The 17986-nt window shown below is 51.3% G+C and overlaps 1 protein-coding gene across 2 annotated transcripts in view; it reads left to right on the top strand.

Annotated features, from left to right (window-relative positions):
* Positions 1-17986, top strand: part of GREB1 (growth regulating estrogen receptor binding 1) — a 61737-nt gene that overhangs the window by 13002 nt on the left and 30749 nt on the right. For both annotated transcript variants that reach the window (XM_019649996.1, XM_019649995.1), the window contains exons 4-10: positions 2569-2751; positions 4070-4213; positions 5878-6006; positions 10192-10305; positions 10783-10926; positions 13176-13361; positions 14982-15332. In XM_019649996.1, coding sequence (XP_019505541.1) covers positions 2569-2751; positions 4070-4213; positions 5878-6006; positions 10192-10305; positions 10783-10926; positions 13176-13361; positions 14982-15332 — 1251 coding nt within the window. The remainder of the gene's footprint in view (positions 1-2568; positions 2752-4069; positions 4214-5877; positions 6007-10191; positions 10306-10782; positions 10927-13175; positions 13362-14981; positions 15333-17986) is intronic.

Below are 17986 nucleotides of genomic sequence, written 5' to 3'. Positions count from 1 at the left end.
GGGGAAGGGGAACAGGCAAGACAAGTTGTTGTCCTTCAGTCTTAGTTGTGGAGGGCGCAGCTACCTCAGCTCCAAGTCCAGTCACAATCTGGCCGCCCTTCGGCAGCTCAGCTCAAGGTGCCATGTTCAATCTTAGCTGCAGGTGGGCACTGCCCACCATCCCATGTGGGAGTCGAATCTGCAACCTTGTTGTTAGGAGCATGTGCTCTCACCAGCTGAGCCATCCTGCCACCTGTTGGCAGCTCAGCACCAGCTCAGCTCGGGCGCAGCTCACTGGCCCATGTGGGAATCGAACCGGTGATCCTGTTGCTCAGGGCTCGCGCTCTTAACCAACTGAGCCACTTGGCTGGCCCTCCTCCATCTTTTTGACACTCAGGATCAGAGTCCCTTCCAGAGAGCTTGGGAGGCTTCTTAGGACCTTTTCTTAGATGGCAGTTGAGGTGTTTATCTCAAGGTTCCCAGGTTGGAGACAAAAGAAACAATAAAAACATTAGATTATTGCTTCAGCGTGTATGCGGAAATCTCTCAGGGTTCACTCTTACAGGTAGCTTGTTTCTTCTCTCCTCCCTTCCCTTCCACTATTTACCGACAGTCTGCCATGTGCCAGGCACACACACCTATGTACACAGATGCAACCCGCACCTCCACGTAGTCACACCATGATCCCGGCCCTTTGGAAGCATGGGATAGTTATGGGGAAAAAGACACGCATCTCAATAACTATAACACTAAGGAAGAAGTTACCAGGGCCCTCTGAACAATATAAAGAGGCCATAGGGGCGTGGAGACCAGTGAGTCCCAGCCCTTCGGGAAAAGGAAGGCTCTGGGGGAGTGGGTATTTGAGCTGAGCATCGAGTGCTAAGCAGGGTGTGTGCAGGTGGGGCTCAAGTGAGGAAAAGTGTGGCCCCAGAGGCAGGAGGGTGGCGGGAGTGGGCAGGGGCGTCCAGTAGGAATTCGGCCTAGCACAGTGAGGACCAGGAAATAAAGCTGGAGCTGCGGGGTGTGGGGCAGCCTGAACACCAGGCTATGGGTCTAGACTTCGTTCTCGTGCTAGACTCGAATGCCACCCTTTCTTTATCTGCTTTGGATAAATTAGTCTCTCTGGTTTTCCAGAAGAAGGTTTTGCTGTCCTGATTGACTGGGTATTGTTAAGCTGAGTGACCTGTCTGGATGACAGTGAATGGGCAAGAATGTCACTGCTTCTCTGTGCACGTTAGCTCCCTTCCTTCCCTTTAAAAACAAGTAAACTTTCCTTCAGTATCTTATCTGTTTGCTCTGGTGCAGAGGGAAGAGGATTCTGGAAGGTTAAAGTAACCTGTAACTGTCGTATGGCTAGACCAGGAGATTGGTGCTTATTTCTAAGGCCTTTTAAGGAACATTAAATTTGCTTGAAATAAAATAGAGAATCCACTATGTTTCTGTAATGTAAATACCTAATTTCTCTGTGGAGATGTTTTGAACCTTCACCAACTGATGCTATTTTGAGCACTAGCCAGAGGCCTCAGGGATCCTCTATTTAAAAGCAGAGCTTATGCACAGAGCCATGTGGCCCCCATGGCCTAGGTCGAAATGACCACTGTAAACTTGTCAGCCAGAGAATATGATAAAATAAATTAGTCTCAGCGTCAGGGTCTCCTCTCCCAAAGGGCCTGCTACCGTAGAGACCAGATGTACGAGTGGGCGAGGCAAGGTCTTGAGGAGGGTCTTCTAGAGACAGTGAGTGTCAACAAGACAATCCTCAGAGACAAAAGCCCAATCTCCGTGTTTCTCTCAGATTAGCCAACAGTTCCGATGAGCCCCATTTGAATAGACTTTACAGTTTGTAAAGGTCTTCTTAAGCTTGTTCTCTGGATTTTAATAGCTCATAGGAGGTGGTTTTGCCATTGTCACTGTATAGACAGCGTTCCTGGAGCCTCAGAGCTGTTGGGAGCCTCTGTGGCTCACTGTGACTTCATGAAGGAGGACATGCACCCCATGACCATTGCATTCTAGTGCAGTGTCTCCACTCCACTGGCGGCTGAGTCTCCAAAGCTCACTCACCACCGTCCTGGCTGTGTGCGCATGGTGGAGGTGTCTCCATTTCTTTTCAGCAGCTCATGGAATTGAATCACTTGACTCCAGGATGGAATTTTGGATGCTCAACAGGTCTCCCCGTGTATCCAGTGTCAGCGGTCTCATTGCTTTGAGATTCTGTAATTGGCCAGCACCAAAGAAAATGGGGGCATCCCAAATTATTGCAAGGACTTGGTCAGTGCAGGCAGTTGATGGAATAGTTCTCATCCTATAAAGTTGGCTCTGTGTATAGGCTTTCAGATATGCCTCTGAGCAAGTTCAATCTTCCAAACTTGCCTGGTTCACCTCTATGACCAAGTCTTCTTGGCCATTATTCTGTTTGCGTCAAGGCCATCTTGACCCCTGGGCCACCATAAAATGATGGGGACCTTTGCCCTGTGGAATTCTCTGGTTGGTGGTAGAAGATGTGAATAGTCAGTTTCGATGACGTGTGTGTTATCTGAAGAGGACTTTGGTGGTAAGTCAAGGACATTCATGGTTTGTTTCCTCCTCCAGGTTTCTCTGGGAATTGTGTTGGCTGTGGAAAGAAAGGCTTTTGTTACTTCACGGAATTCTCCAATCACATAAACCTTAAGCTGACCACTCAGCCCAAGAAGCAGAAACACTTGAAGTATTACCTGGTCCGTAACGCACAAGGGGCTCTAACCAAAGGACCTCTCATTTGTTGGAAAGGCTCAGGTGAGCAGTTCAGCTCCAAAGGGCGTGGGGTGTGTGAAGGGGCTGTCCTCCAGGTGAGCCAGGTGCCCGTCAGCCAGGCTTTGGGGAGAGATGGCCATAGAGCAGGCAAGGTGTGAGATCAGCCCTGTGAAACTAAAACGGCACTTGCATTACAGGTGTTCAGCCTAATTGTATGGGCCATTTAAATGTTGACAGAGGGCCACACTGTGCCTTCTTGTGGCAGGTATTTGGGGAAGAGGTTCTCAATCGAGGGGATTTTGTCTGGAGACATTTTTGATGATTATGACGGGAGAGTCCTACTGGCATCCCGTGGGTGGGGGGCAGGGATGCTGTTAAACATCTTACAGTGTACAGGATGGCTCCCCACAGAGAATTATGCAGTCCAAAATGTCAGTGGTGCAAGGTTGAGAAACCCTGATTTAGAGAAAGCTTGGCTGGAATGATGTCCCCGCTCCCCACCCTGAACCCAGCTCACAGGATGGTCCTTGACGCAGTGACGGGCCTCCACTGCCCGCTTCTCTGCCTCCCCTGTATGGTGCATGGCTACAGTCAGCCATGAAGGGAAGAGGCAGGGGGTGGATTTTAGAGGTTCAGCCTCCAGTGCTCACAGATACTCCCACTTAACCGGTGTGGAGGGGTTCTCAGTGAGATGACCAGGAGAACTAGCCTCTGTCCCTACTTACCTGTGTCGGTTCACTGCTGGTCGCCTGGACTCTCCCAGCCAGCTTCAGTGGCCTTCAGGAGGGGCTGGCTCTGGGCGTCCCCCTGTCTACCTCTCCCACTGCTCTTTTCCTTCCCCTCCCCTTTTCTTACATCACTCAATAAATATTTCTTGAGTTCCTATTATGTGCCATTTCCTAGGTCCTGGGGAGGCAGTGGTTCTTTCCCATGTGGGACCAGTTAAGAGTCTTTGATCATTTGCTGTGACCAAGTACCTCACAGGTTAGATATGTCACTGGGACAGAGGGTGACTCATGGGATGGAGGAAGGTATTGCTTATTCTTTTACCTTTGAGTGATGCTCTGTTCTTTCCTTGGACTTGAAGGACAGTGATTGGATGACCCATTATATCATGTTTTTCTCTTTTCCCCAAATGCGCACTATTGCTGCCACTCCTGACAGAACTGTCCCTCAGGCAATCCCCTTGCCCTTGGCATGGTTAACATCCCTGTCCCCTGGCTACACTGAAGCCAAGACCAGGCTGGCACCATTATGGTTATGTGCATACCTAGCTCTCCTGCAGGACAAATCCCAGCCTAGGAAACCTTCTCATGCCTGGCGGGAGTAGTGGGTTCTCATGCACACATCTTCCCCCCAGAGTTCCGAGGCCGGCAGCCCCCCGCCGGCTCCTGCTCCGGGTCTCTCTTCCTGCCGCTGGACAGCTCCGGGCCTCCACCTGCCTCCTCCAGCGAGCCCACTCCTGGTGCGAACCCGAGCATCCCCACGGGAACCCAGCAGGCAGGTGAGGCGATGGAGCAGCTGCATAGGTGCTGACTCCACGGGCCTGGTGTGCCAGCAGCGTGGCTGCTCGATTGGGCCCCCAAACGTCAACATAAATAGGGGTGTTCGCTTTTACTGCAATGCCTTTGCTTTTCATCTTGAATTGGGAATGCTGTGTTTTGTTTGGAAAGGTGTTCTGCAGTCCTGTTTGCTATGTCACGTGACCCCCCTGGTTTGTGGGATGGGGTGTTAGGATGCCTCTGTACCCCCACTTTGCAGCCTAGAGCTTGCTGTGTCATGGGCACTAAGTCAGTGCTAGACCTGAGCTCATGGATGGGGCAGAGCGACCAGACAGGGTTCTTTGTCGTGTGCTCAGCACTCCCTAGCTGTGTGTGTGTGTGTATCTTGCCGAACCCCAGCAAGCCCCCTGCGAGCAGGCTTTCGCTTCCCTGTTGTCCTGACTGGGAAAGTGAGGCTCGCTGGTGCTTGCCTCGGTCCTTGGCTGGGATCTGCCGCGCAGCAGACAGCCGAGTCAAGGCTTGACAGCGGGTATTTCTGGCTGATGTGCTTGGCGTTTTTCCATCCTGAGCAGACCTGATAAGCGTGGTAGCTGTTATCACAGTAGGTAGCAGCCTTCTCAGGGACTTGGGGTTTCCTCACTCCTGCCCACAGGGTTTGTAGAGGGGCCTGGAGAGGGGGTGCCAATGCCCTTGCCCCCGCCTGGTTCATCACATCTGTTACAAAGAGGTTGCACCTGGGCTGGGAACATGGTGTCCTCCAGAGGCACCAGGCTTCCCTTTCCGCATGGTGTATCTGCCATGGTCACCACTACACCCATGGCAACTGGAGAGACCAGTGTGTTTGCCATCAGCGTGCCCGGGAGTAACTCCCAGCACTGTTGCCTTCTAGCTGGGCGATTTGGGGTAACTCGTTTAAACTCTTTGAGTCTCCATTTCCTCATCTGTAAAGTTGAAGAAGATATTTTCTGTCCAATTTGCAGCTTTGTTTAAGAGTTAAGTAAGATTATAGTAACAGCAAATACTTAGTGCTTCCTGCCTGCCAGGTGCTGTTCTCTGGACTTCTGCTAACTCATGTCATCCTCACAATGGCTCTGTTATGACCCCTGTTTAATGGATGAGGAAGTTGAAATAGAGGGAGATTAAGGGAGGTCACACAGCTCATGCAGTGAGCCCTAGAAGACCAGAACCCATAATGTCCCCAGAATTACCCTTAGACCTGGGAGCCCCAGTCCCTGTGAGCAGCCTGGACCTGGGCGACCACACACCTGACAGCTCCCCTGAGCATGTCTGATACAAACCTGAACTCTGGAGGGTGAAAGAGCAGGCAGAAGGAAGGTGGAACGGTTTTAGGGCTGTCCTGGAGTTCAGGGGGCCCACTGGTCACTCAGGTCCCCCTGGTCCTTCTGTCACCAGGAAGCACTCACTGGCGCACAGCAGGAGCATGTGTGCACGTGTTCACATGTGTGTGCACGCGTTCACACGTGTGTGCGCACATGTATGTTTGTTGTGTTTTCTCAGGGGCAGTGTCACTGAGTCTGACCTCCTGATGGGACTTGTCAGTGAGGAGCTAGTTTGTAAAAATGGAAGGAAAGTAATTTCCTGCTTGCCGGGCTCACAGAGCGTCCTGTGAACTGACCCTACTCTGTTACTCTTTCTTGTTGCTCAGGACCAGCCTCGGACCACCCCTCACTAACCGCAGCAACGGGCCCCGCTGTTTTCAACGGCAAAGATTCCCCGAAGCACCAACAGCTGGCGAAGAGCAAGCTGTCGGCCGTGCCACGGCCCTCGGCCCTAGGTAGCGTGGCGGTCCCGGGGCTCCTCCCTTCTCTGAGTCAAGGCGTTGGTTGGGGAGACGTGGGAACCGTCGTGCTGAGGTCACCGAGCCTCCTGGAGTTGGTGTTGCTTGGACGGAGGGTCCAGCCAGGTCAGCAGATGCCTCCTGAGTCTGTGGGGCTGTGCCTGAGTCCTGGCGCTGGTGACGTGTGCATGCCAAGGAGCAGTGGGAACCTGTCCTGAGGCAGGTGACCTGTCTCATTGTGGGCCACGTACTGGGAGGGCTGTAGGGTTCTGGAAAAATAGGGGACAATGTGGTATCATGCGAAGCACATCAGATAAATATAAATCCAAAACCCAGCTCTCAGAGTTGGGGGATCTTGGACAAGTCTTATGGCTAAATGTTCCCTCATCTGGAGATAAGAATTCCTCTCGGGGCAGTTGAGAGGATCAGATGAGGTGCTGAATGGAAAGTCAGGACACATCTGGCAGCTCACGAAGGGACACCTTATTGCCACCCACGTCATCATCATCGAGCCAGTTTGTTCAGGGAGGGCTTCCTGGAGGAGGTGACACATGAACTGCAGGTGACAGGTGGGGAAGCATTACTTAGAGATTGTACGGGAGGAAGTGAGGAAGAGGGACGAGGAGCTGAGGACCCAGATGAGCAGGAGGTGAAGGCAGGGGTTAAGTAGACCCCCTGCTGGAGCAGAGGCTGTGGGCTGAGGAAGAGTTGGCGGAAGAGCAGGGACCCAGCTCTCCAACTCTGAATTCAGTGCTGTCCCCTCCGTACTTGCCAGGAGCCTTTTCAGAGGCCAGGTCCTCCATCCTTCATGCACGTGGTTAAACGGCACTTAGGGACCCGAGACTGGGGACACTGGGAGAACCTTTAGAAATCGTCTGGTCCAGCACTGTTTTGCAGAGGAGGCAAGAGAGGCCGAGAGGTGACCAGGCCTGGAGTTGGGGCTTCCTGCTTCCGTGGCGCGGCCGGCGGAGGACTTCCCTGGTGGGAATCTTGAGAATTGTCTCCCTCTGAGTTGAAGGAACAGTGTCTTTTCTGAATGAAATCTGAGATACCCCAGTCCTAACCCACGTTCCCTTCTGGAACCTGAGGCCAGGCCTTTGTCACTTCCCGGTGTGCGGCACCTCAGGCAGGTGCCCGCTTTTCTTCCTGTGGCTGCTTCTCATTTAGGGTGGCCGTGTGGCCGCGGTCTGGGTCCCTGGGGACGGTGATGGGAGGCCTGTGCTGTTGGTGCCACCCTCCCTGCGCCGAGGTCTGGACATGTTCAGCCTTCACCCCACACGGCAGGGAACAAGGGCCTCCCTCGGCCTGGGCCCTGCGAGGCTGGGTCTCGGAGCCTCCTCCTGTGGGGATGAATGCGCACCCCTTGGTGGGGTGTGGGAAGCAGAGAGCCCCTGGGTCCCTAGTGTGGCCCTCAAGCCCTTTTGGAATCTGGCCCCGACCAGCCGGCTGTGTCTGTTTGAGAACTCCCTGTCTGGCTGCACTGGACACAGGTGCCCTTCTGTCTCCAAACCCTGGCCACACATCTGTGCACCTGCAGGGTTCTCCCCACCCACCTGCTAAACCTGCCTTTCCGAGCTTAGCGGGTGTCACCTCCTCCCTGCAGGAGGGCTCCCTCCCTGGGACCACCAAGAGTCAGTCTCAGTTCTATGGCCATTTGTGTCTGTCGGGCTGGTGAAGAGAAGGCCATTGTCATACGCAGCTTGGGGCCCCTGGTGCCCATGGAGCCCAGCACAGAGGGGCTCAGTGGATGCGGCAGAATGAGTTACCTTGTTGAAAAGCCCAGCAGAAGGGTGGCAGGTCCCATGCCTTCCCGCCTGCTCTGGGGACAGCCGAAATCAATGTGAGGAAATTGCTTCCGAAACTATTACAAGGAGTGTTTAACGAGGGCTGGAAGGCAGTTACCCAGTGGTTCTCAGTGGTGAAGTGATGCCCCCTGCAGGGTTGGGGTACAGGAGCCTTCGCTGGTTGTCCCAGCCCCGGGGTGGGAGGGGGGTCAGGATGCTCAGTGTCCTGCAATGAGTGGGCTTCATGATGCTCGTCCCACCCCAAATGCCAGGTGCCCCTCCCCCACCAGGAGACACTGCGAGAAATAGCTGGTCCACCTTGGTACCACAGGGTCAGCTCCTGGTGACTTCACTTTGGGAGCGTTTATGAGCTTAGAGCCCACTTAGAGGCAGTTAGGGTCAGCGTCCCAAAGGGAGAAATTATCTGTAGACCTTCCATCCTTAGTACCGAGGCCCAGTCCCCACGCTGGCAATTTGATATAGTTTTTAGAGGTGCAGGTGTCTTAGTCTTTGTGGGGGCTCTTCCGTTGGCACTGGAGGATGGAAGTTTGGGGAGTCGGAGATGTGGTCTAAGTGGCGCAACAGCAGGAGCTGCCTCAAAGGTTGTGTGTGTGTGTGTGGGGGGGGGGCGGGCACTGAAGGGCCCTCGTTTGAAAGCTCTTTGTAAACAAAGTACTTTATGTTTTTAACTCTTCATTCACTTTATTTTATTCATTTTCAATCAGTCTAAAGAAGAGGTGAAAAAGAATTTTGGATTCCTTTTCAGAGACCAAAGCAATCCTTCACAAACTGCAGTGTGCTTGGGCCTAACTGGGGTGCTTGTGAAGTGGCGTTTTCTTGCTCTCATTTCTAGAGATCCGATTTTGTAGTTTGAAGCGGGGACCCAGACGAGACAGATTTAACAGGCCCCTGATGGTCCTGTCAAGCTCCTTCTCAGGCCAAACTTAGAGAAATGTTGCTGTAAACCACGGTTCTCAGCCCTGGGGACTGGGCAGTTGCGAGGATCAGACCAAGTGCCGTAGACTCACCAGGGAACCCAGGGGTCACCAGCCTGCTTGCTCCCCTCCCCCCACGAGATGCTGGGGTCTTGGCTTACTTGGGATGGGGGATAGAGGCTTTTAAAAGTTTCCCAGATGAGTTTAATATGCAGTCAGGGTTGAATATATAGTTCTAAATGTAGGGGAAGTTTCGTGTCAAAATTTCAAAAAAGGCAACCAATTCTTGATATTTTGAATAACCCAGGAACATAGCATGAGTCATGAGCATGTTATCATCTAGTGTGGGCAGGATGACTCGTTGACAGCAGTGGGTACCAGCTTCTGTGTCCCTTGATTTTTTCAGTCTGAAAATTAGCTTTCACGGCCACGGTGGGGAGAGGAGCACGGGTGGGTCAGTACTGCCCCCAAGTGGTGAAACTGTGGTGGTGACGACTGCTGCCTCTTGTCTACAGAAACACGTGTTAATATGCAGCGTGATCACAAAATACGGTGACTGCTGCTGCCGAGTGCCATCCAATGGAAAGGCAGGGATATTCAATACGGGAAGCGGCACATTGAGTCTTAGTAACAGTGTGTGACAAGTTTCAACTTGTTTGGTCCAGCCGGGTGTGAGCTATGGTTGAGAGTGTGTTTTAAAGTGTGTCGTAAATCATCCTCCATCGTGACAATGCTCCGGGTCACACATCACTTCTGGTATACCGCAATTTCTGTAAAATAAAAACAGTACGGTGTGTCCTCATCCACCTTATTCACTGGATTTGGCACCATGTGACTTCTGGCTCTTCCCCAAAGTCATAATGATTCAGGACATGGAGGCAGCCACGACAGCACAACTAAAGACACTCACGAAAGAGGATTTCCAGAGCTGCTTCAGAAACTGGCAAGAACAATGGAATAAGTGTGTTCAAAGTGAGGGGAAGTATTTTTAGGGGGATGAATGGCAATGTGTCTTTTACTATAATAAATTTTTTTAAACTTAAACATTCACAGTATTTTTTGATCACATCGCATATATTGGAATGTGAGATGATGATGATGGTGGTGATGGTGATGGTGATGTGGGTCTTGGTCACTACCACTTATTGGGCCCAAACTCTGTACTTTACATATATTCTCTTTAGTCCTGGTCAAAGTACCTTTCAGAGTAGGTTTTATTGTCCCATTTTAAAGATGAAGGATTTAAGGCCCCAAGATGAAGCTTGACACCCGTACAACGTTGGAATGAAGCATTTACAAAAATCGACTGTTTCCTTATCCCTAGATACTAAACTGGATGCTAAAACCCATTGTAAATTCTGATTTTAAAAAATACAACAAATAAGTGTTCTACAAATCAGGGGAATGTTTTATTGAAACTCAGCCCTAGTGACAGCCTAATCCATGCTCTGAATGTTGTCTAGGTATCTTATCAAACTCCGGGCCCCCCAAAAAGCGCCACAAAGGGTGGTCTCCAGGATCTCCATCAGCTACAGATGGTGGCTACTCCCAGGGTGGTGGGAACAGAGCTAAGTATGGTAAGTGACAACAACCTTGCCCCAAATCCAAGAATCGGGTGCTAGTGGGGGCAGTGCTGCTGGTGGGGGGCAGTTGTGAATGTGTGTGTGCTTTTGTGTGTGTTGGTGAGAAAATACGAGGGAGGCCAACTTTGGTACAATGAAAGGCTGTCTTTCTCCTGTATTAGAGTTGCTTAACAACATCCAGGATCCCTGCACAGTAGTGAGTTCCCTGATCCTAAAGGAATTTACAAAAGGGCTTGCTTATTACTTGGCAGGGATATTGAAGAGAAGACTGGGTCATTTGATGGGGGAGGTTGGACTGAGTGCCATTAAAAATGCTTCTGACCTCAGGAATCTGTGATTCCAAGACGGGTGCTCCGTAGATAGGGTGTAAGGGTCAAGTTGTAGCAGATTTGTTGCCCAGCCTGACATCAGGTCTGCTGGAGATGAATGCCTTATCTGTGTGTCTTCCTAACACTCTTGGCGTGTCCCTAGAGAGCGCAGGCATGTCCTACATGCCCCAGGTTGGCTTGGTGGGACCAGCTTCAGTTACCTTTCCTGTTGTGGCCTCCGGAGAACCAGTGTCCGTTCCCGACAACTTGCTGAAAATATGCAAGGCCAAGCCAGTGATATTTAAAGGCAAGTACAGTTCAAGAAATGGTGGGGGTGGGGGAACCTCACCCAGACACCATTCCAGGCTGACTCCAGTCTGAGCAAACTTTAAAACCCTTCCCAGGGCCGTGAAAGAGCTAAGCGGACCTGTCATGGGGTAGCCCCCGTGTCAGAGGCCAGGAGTTACAGAGCTTGTCACAGTTTCCTCAACAAGTCTGTTCCATCCTGTCCATTTGCTTGTTCATTTGTTCTGTCCTCCATTCAGCCAACCTGATCAAGCTCCTGCCGCGGTAACAGACCGAGTGCTAAGAACCAAGGGCTAGAGGTGGGTCTTTGGCCCACCTGCTGATTTATCAGACCAGGAGCCCTCACCTGGTGGGTTGTCCTGTTGTCACCCTTTGCCACTAGTGTTTTTTTTACTATGAAGTCTGACTTTGGTTGGGCAAATATAGCCATGGCCACCATGTAGAAGCATAACACAAAACTAGATTTTATCTCTGTTTTGTGTCAGTGGGCGAATTCATGTGTGCTATGTGCAGGTAGATTTTGGGTTTAAGTAAAGGAACTCCTATTTCTAATCAAGGGAGAGACCTTGAAATGTGAGGACTCGGCAGGACTTGTTTGATGATGGCATTTGCTGGTACCGTGTGCTGGCTTATAGTAACACATGCGGCACACACACGTGCACACACACACGTCACACAGTAAGATCCTTCTTAAGTAAGTCAATACTGTATTTGGTATTACGTTTGTAGGAATAGAGGAGAGGGGGTGGTAGGAAAGTGGGAGAGGTATCTTACTCTTAATTAAGAAATAAGAAAGGACACTTTGCTCTTATTAAAGGGCAAGCCAAACAGTGAACAGGGTATTCCGGAAGTAGGATGCAAATCTGGGTTTTGAACTGGGTGCAAAGCAGGGCCTATCATCCCATTGGACCCTGGTGGCTAACAAAAATAAAGGTCAATGTTCAGTCGTGTTGCATGTATTATTTGCATGGCCATTATCTGTGGTCCGCCCTGAGAACAGTGTTGAGAGAACAGCACACGGCAGGGTACCGGGCTTGGTGAGGACAGGGCCACACCTGTACCCACTCTGAGTATCTAGGAGCCTCAGAAAGGACGGGGCGGGGGCCTGGCAGACCTGCGTCTTTAATGACAAACATCACATCCTTCCTCTTATAGTAATTCTTTATGTTGCCTCCTATAAGCCAGAATTGTAAGCAGTGCCACCCAAATTGTGGTCCCTGGTCCAGCAGAACCAGCATCACCCAGGACCTTGTCAGAGATGTGAATCCCCAAGCCCAGCCCCGAATCAGAATCAGGCCCCATATTCTTGAATCAGAAGCTCTGGTGGGGTCCGGCAATCTGTGTTTTAGGGAGCCTTTCAGGGGGCCCTCCTACACCCTCAGGTTAGAGGAGCAGTTTCCTGGAGGACATGACCTGTCTCTCAGTCACCAGGTTTCCCCCCAGAGCTGAGCGTGATGCTACACATAGCTCACAGCCGGCATTCAGTGTGTTTGGTGAAGAACTGGAGGCCTTCCGAGGTAGACCACACACACACGTGCTCATCTCAGCAACCCCATGAGGATTTCATAGCTTCACCCCATTTTACAAATGTGGAGACTGAGGTTTAGAGAAGTTAAGCTTCTTGCTTAGGGTCACATAGGTCACGAATGGTGGAGAAGAGATTTGAACCCAGCTGGCCTGGGCTCTTCCACCTCTGAGAGTCATCGTCAGAATTAATCTTGTCACGCTGGCTAAAGCATTTGTCATGTCCTGTCAGTATGCAGGGTCTCTGGTCTGAACAATGATTCGTTTTCCTGATTCAGCTTGTCAGAGTTCTGGGAGGATCCAGGCCCAAGCCAACAGGGAGCCGTCAGGGAGCCGCGGGCTGGCAGACAGCCTGGCAGAGATCCGGAGGCGTCACCCACACGGCGTCCTAGAGTCAGGGCTGCAGGAGCAGCCCAAGGGCTGGCTGTCCAGCTTCAGGCACTTCTCTCTGGGCCTTCGCGTGCTCACCTGTAAAAATCAGGGCTTGGACTAACTGAACAAGCAAATGCTGCCGCCCCGGTCAGGTACCAGAGCAGGGGCACTACATCAGCAAGGGCTGGAAGGCTGAGATTTCCCCCCAAAAGAGCACTTATGGCACCCCAGAGGCCACGCACCTGCACACTTTAGCTCTCTCCATTCAGAGATGCACACTCGTGGGGCCCCATGCTGTGCCCGAGGCCAGTCGCCAAGCGGATGCTGTCAGCGGATGCTGTCCTTTCTCCACAGGCCATGGGAACTTCCCTTACCTGTGCGGGAACCTGAACGATGTGGTCGTGAGCCCGCTCCTGTACACGTGCTACCAGAACTCCCAGTCCATCTCCCGAGCGTATGAACAATATGGGGCGGCCACAATACAGCCCATCTCGGAGGAGACACAGCTCTTGCTGACCGTCTACTACCTCGTCCAGCTGGGTGAGTCTCCCTCCCCTTTTGTGGGACCCTCTGGTCAAATAATTGCTGAAGGTGCCAAGTGCACATACCTTCATCACTGACCGTCACTGAGCCCTTGTGAAGACTGGCTCTGGCTGGTGGAAATGAAATACAGAGACCATGCTGACAGATGTTATCAGGTCACTGCAGTGGTCACCACCGGGAGGGACTGGGAAAGGCTTAAAGAAATTCAAAATCTATAGAGATAATTCAAAAATGATTTACCTGCCAAGAGTTGAGTGAGGACTGATTATTGGCTGTTGGGTTTGGGCATATGAAGTGATTGACAACCCTGATGGGTTGTGTATGAGGAATGTGGGGACAAGAACCATTTGGGAGGGGGTTAGAGAAAATGGAGGTGGGAAGACGTGTGCACAACTCTCCCAGGGAGCTTTGCTGGGTGGTGGTGGTTCTGGAAGGAGACGTGGGCTCAGGGGAAAGATTTTAAGGATGAGAACTGTAACGGCTAGTCTAATCAAATTTTGACAAAGCCCAATGAGTGAATGGTGTGATCCCCATTTTTTCACACCAGGAAACTTTATTGTAAGAGAGCTCAAGGCTCCGAAGCTGGTGCTGGGTGGAGCTGGATAGGAACACATCTTCTAAATCGAAGTGTGGTCTTTCCTCCAGCTCGCCCACATACAAAATTTGGACATACAAACCAAAAGATACCCATAGGAAACAAATGTTGAGAGTACAGCTGACTCTTGAACAAACATTGGGGAGGGGAGTTTGGGGCACCGTCCATCTGCGCAGTGGAAAATCTACATATAACTTGTCAGCCCTCTGCATAGCATATGCGGATTCCCAGCCACAGATTGAAAATAGTATTCAATCTTACTAGTCATGAAAGAGATGCAAACTAGGAAATCAAACAAGTAAAAATGTTCTCAATTAAATTATTGATAACAGCCCAGATAATGGTATCCAGTGGAGCTGAGTGCAGTAAAACCAGTATTATCTCGTGCCATTAATGTCATGGTAAGTTGACATATTTAGACCTTCTATTGTGGAAACGGTCTGCTGATATGTATTAGTTGGCTCTGTAAGCCCACTTTTGAGCATTTAGGCTGAGGACATTATGTTCTGTACATAAAGATGTGTATTGCGGGAGTATTTACAAAGGTGATTCTTTGAGAGCAATACAAAGACCAATAGAGACATTGCTCAGTAAATGATGGTGCCTCCGTATCATGGGACGGCGTGTACCCACTAACAGTGCTATTTGTGAAGACCATAAACATCATGGAAACGTGATTACGGTGTGTTGGGAAGTAGGCAAGCCCTGAAGTTGTATGCCCACAACCCTTACTGCTATTTAAAACCTGCACATGAGAAGGAAAAAAAAAAAAAGACTGAGAATTACACAAAAAGTAGTTGTGTTTCTGTTAGGATGGTGAGATTATGGCTGCTTTCATATTCCTCCCTATATTTCTCAGCTGTCTGTAACGCGCTGTAGCATAAATAATATAGATTGTGTTGGTTTTCAATCAGCGTGCATGCATTTCCCCAGAACTGCCCCGTTGTTTTTTTTATAAAGCCACCCTGTGGGGCGCACGGGGCAGGTGCTGAAGCCTCTTCCGCCCTCCTTGTCGTTGCCAGCCGCCGACCAGGTGCCGCTGATGGAGGACCTGGAGCAGATCTTCCTGCGCTCCTGGCGCGAGTCGCACCTGACGGAGATCCGGCAGTACCAGCAGGCGCCTCCGCAGCCCTTCCCGCCGGCGCCCAGCGCGGTGGCGCCCGTCACCTCGGCACAGCTGCCCTGGCTGGCCGGCCTGGCCGCCAGCTCCTGCAACGACAGCGTGCACATCATCGAGTGCACCTACTCCCTGGCCGAGGGACTCTCCGAGATGTTCCGACTGCTCATCGAAGGCAAGCTGGCCAAGACCAACTACGTGGTGATCATCTGCGCCTGCCGGAACGCCGCCATCGACTCCTGCATCGCCGTCACTGGTGAGGCCCGCGCCTGCGCCACCTGGCTGGTGGAGAAGCAGCCGTGTTGATGTCGCAGCCTTCCGCTCTTGGCGCTTCCTCCCTTTGGCCTCCTGAGGCCCCGCGTTTGCAGCAGCATTTGGGTAGCAACTGTAGGGAGTGCCCGGTAGCCCTCCTGGTGCCAGCCACTCATGCCCTGGAGTCTGCTTGGTTAAAATTCCATTGCTCCTGTGACGGAAGGCGAGCAGTTCCCATTTCCCCACTGAGAGAATGGGGGATACAGGAGTCAAGTCCCTGCTTTCCTGGAGCATGCGCTGTGGTCTGGGAGACACCAAATCCAGCTCAGAACCTCGCAGGAGGGATGGAGGGATGGAGGATTGCAGTTAGGGGTTCTGGCATCTAAGCCGGGGTCAGTCAGGATTACCCTTTTCATGGGGTGTCATTAGAGCAGGGACCTGAGAGAAATGAGGAAGCAAATGATACCAACATTGGGGGCGGCTGCAGGGCTCCCCGAGACCAGGTGGCAGCATCCCATACTTGTCCTGGTGAAGGGACAGCAGGACAGCCAGGGCAGAGGACAGGACTGGGGGACTATGTAGGGCCCTGATGGCCATGTCAGAACTTTGGATTTTTCCCTGTGTGAATTAGGAAACCATTGGAAGGTTTTGACCAGAGAAGAGATGTAATCTGACTTTTGTTTTAGAAGGATCACTCCATTTGTGTGTGGAGAATCGACCGGGAGAGCCGCATGACTAGGGAGGAGGCTGCTGGATTTGTCCAGGCATGGCCACGGCTTGGATTAGGCTGGCGGAGGTGGAGAGCAGTGGCCTGTTCGGGTGCATTTTGAAGTTGGTGCCTTTAGGGTTTGCTGATGGGTCTGTGTGGAGTGTGGGGGGAAGCGAGGACTCCCGGACGACCCTGTGAAGTTTGGCCTGTGTAGCTGGAATGACACAGTTACCATCTATTGATATGGGAAGAACTGCAGAAGTGTCTGTTTTGTTTAAAAATTTTTTTTAAATTTTATGGAGGGAAGAGGTGGCAGTGGAAGTCAGAATAGAATCAACAGTTCTCTTTAACTAGCTTGGCCTAGGTTTCAAGTATCCAGTGGCCATGGTGGGCAGGCAATTGGATATAAAAATCTGATGTTCAGAGCAGAGTTGGGTCTAAAGATTAAGGGAGTTGTCAGCATTTATGGGTTTCGAAGCCAAGAGATGGATGCCATGACCCATCCTGCAAGTGGACAAGGAAAGAAGGGGTCTGAGGACTAATAAAAGATAGAAAAAACAGAAAAGGAGGCCTGAGAAGAGGAGAGGGAGAGAATGGTGTTTAGGAGGCCAGGGGGGGGGGCGGCGTGTGTTACAGGAAGGAGGAGATGACGAATGGGTCAGATGCTCCTGTTTGATGAAGTAAGTGGAGGACTGAGAATTGGCCCCTCCATCAGTCAGCAGGATGGTCATCGGGGCCACTGACAAAGAGTGTCTCGGAGAGGTGGTGGGGATGAAGGTGTCATTGGGTCAGACTCGAGAGAATAAACAAACTAACAAATACAGACCTACTTGAGAGATTTTGCCTTAAAAGGAATAGAGAAATGAGATAATTGGAGAGGGAATGGGATCAGGTTTTTTTTTAAGTGGGGAAATGGAAGAGTATGTTTAATACTAGGAATGATGCGACAGAGACGGAGAAATGGATGAGGCAGGCGAAGGAGGCGATAGTTAGAAATGTCCATGAGCAGGAGAGGGGCTGGGCTGCAGCGCACAGGTGGAGGTGTTGACCCCAGACAGGTGTATGGTGGTTCTGAGCGTATGGGAGACAAGTCAGTGGTGGGAGGCTTTTCTCCAGCCATGTCCAGCAGCTCGGGCACCAGTCTTTAACCAGTGAGAGTGGGGCAAGGCTGTTGAGGATGGATGCTAGGGAGTGTCTATGGATAGACATGGGATCTCAGTCAGGGAGGAGGGGTGTGAGGACAGGAAGGGAATGAAGGCAGGGAAATGTCCAGGAGGCTCCACGGTGAGAATTCTTAGTATGCTGTGTCAGAGGTGGTTGGAGGTGCAGTGCTGAAAGTGAAGGTTATTAAAGGGCATAGTTATCAATAGTAACCACAGGTGTGCCTGTGGTTGCAGGTGGGTGACAGGAAGTAGAGACAGCTCCTTGGAAGAAATCAGATGTATGTATTATGCAACTTTTATGTGCCGGCTCGGTCCTTTGTGGGTATTGTCTTGTTATTCTGGACAGTAACTCATGAATTCATTCTGTCAGAGCAATGCGAATGCCTAATTCCCAACTTCATCTTTTAGTTAAAAGCACACACACAAAATTCTTTTTTTCTTTTTTTTTTTTTTCAGATTTTTTTTTTAATAGGGGAATTGTTGGGTGGGGGGGTGACAGCATTGGGGAATCGGGGAAGGGGAACAGACAAGTTGCTGTCCTTTTGTTCTACAGCCTAGTTGTGGAAGACGTCGCTTCAATGGCCCATGTTGGTATTATCATTGTGCTCTTCCCGGGTGAGGCATTCGCTCGCTGGCCATTGGATGGCCACTTATGGCGGCTCACGGCAGCTCACGAAAGCTCATACCAGCTGCCGGCCAGCCCCACTTCAGCCTACCCCATCCCCAGCAACTCACGGCAGCCCAGCTCCAGGTCGAGCTGTTGTTCACCATCTTAGCTGTAGAGGG

Source organism: Hipposideros armiger, unplaced genomic scaffold (assembly GCF_001890085.2).
Source record: "Hipposideros armiger isolate ML-2016 unplaced genomic scaffold, ASM189008v1 scaffold_137, whole genome shotgun sequence".
Taxonomy (NCBI): domain Eukaryota; kingdom Metazoa; phylum Chordata; class Mammalia; order Chiroptera; family Hipposideridae; genus Hipposideros; species Hipposideros armiger.
This window is presented reverse-complemented; position numbering and strand designations above follow the sequence as displayed.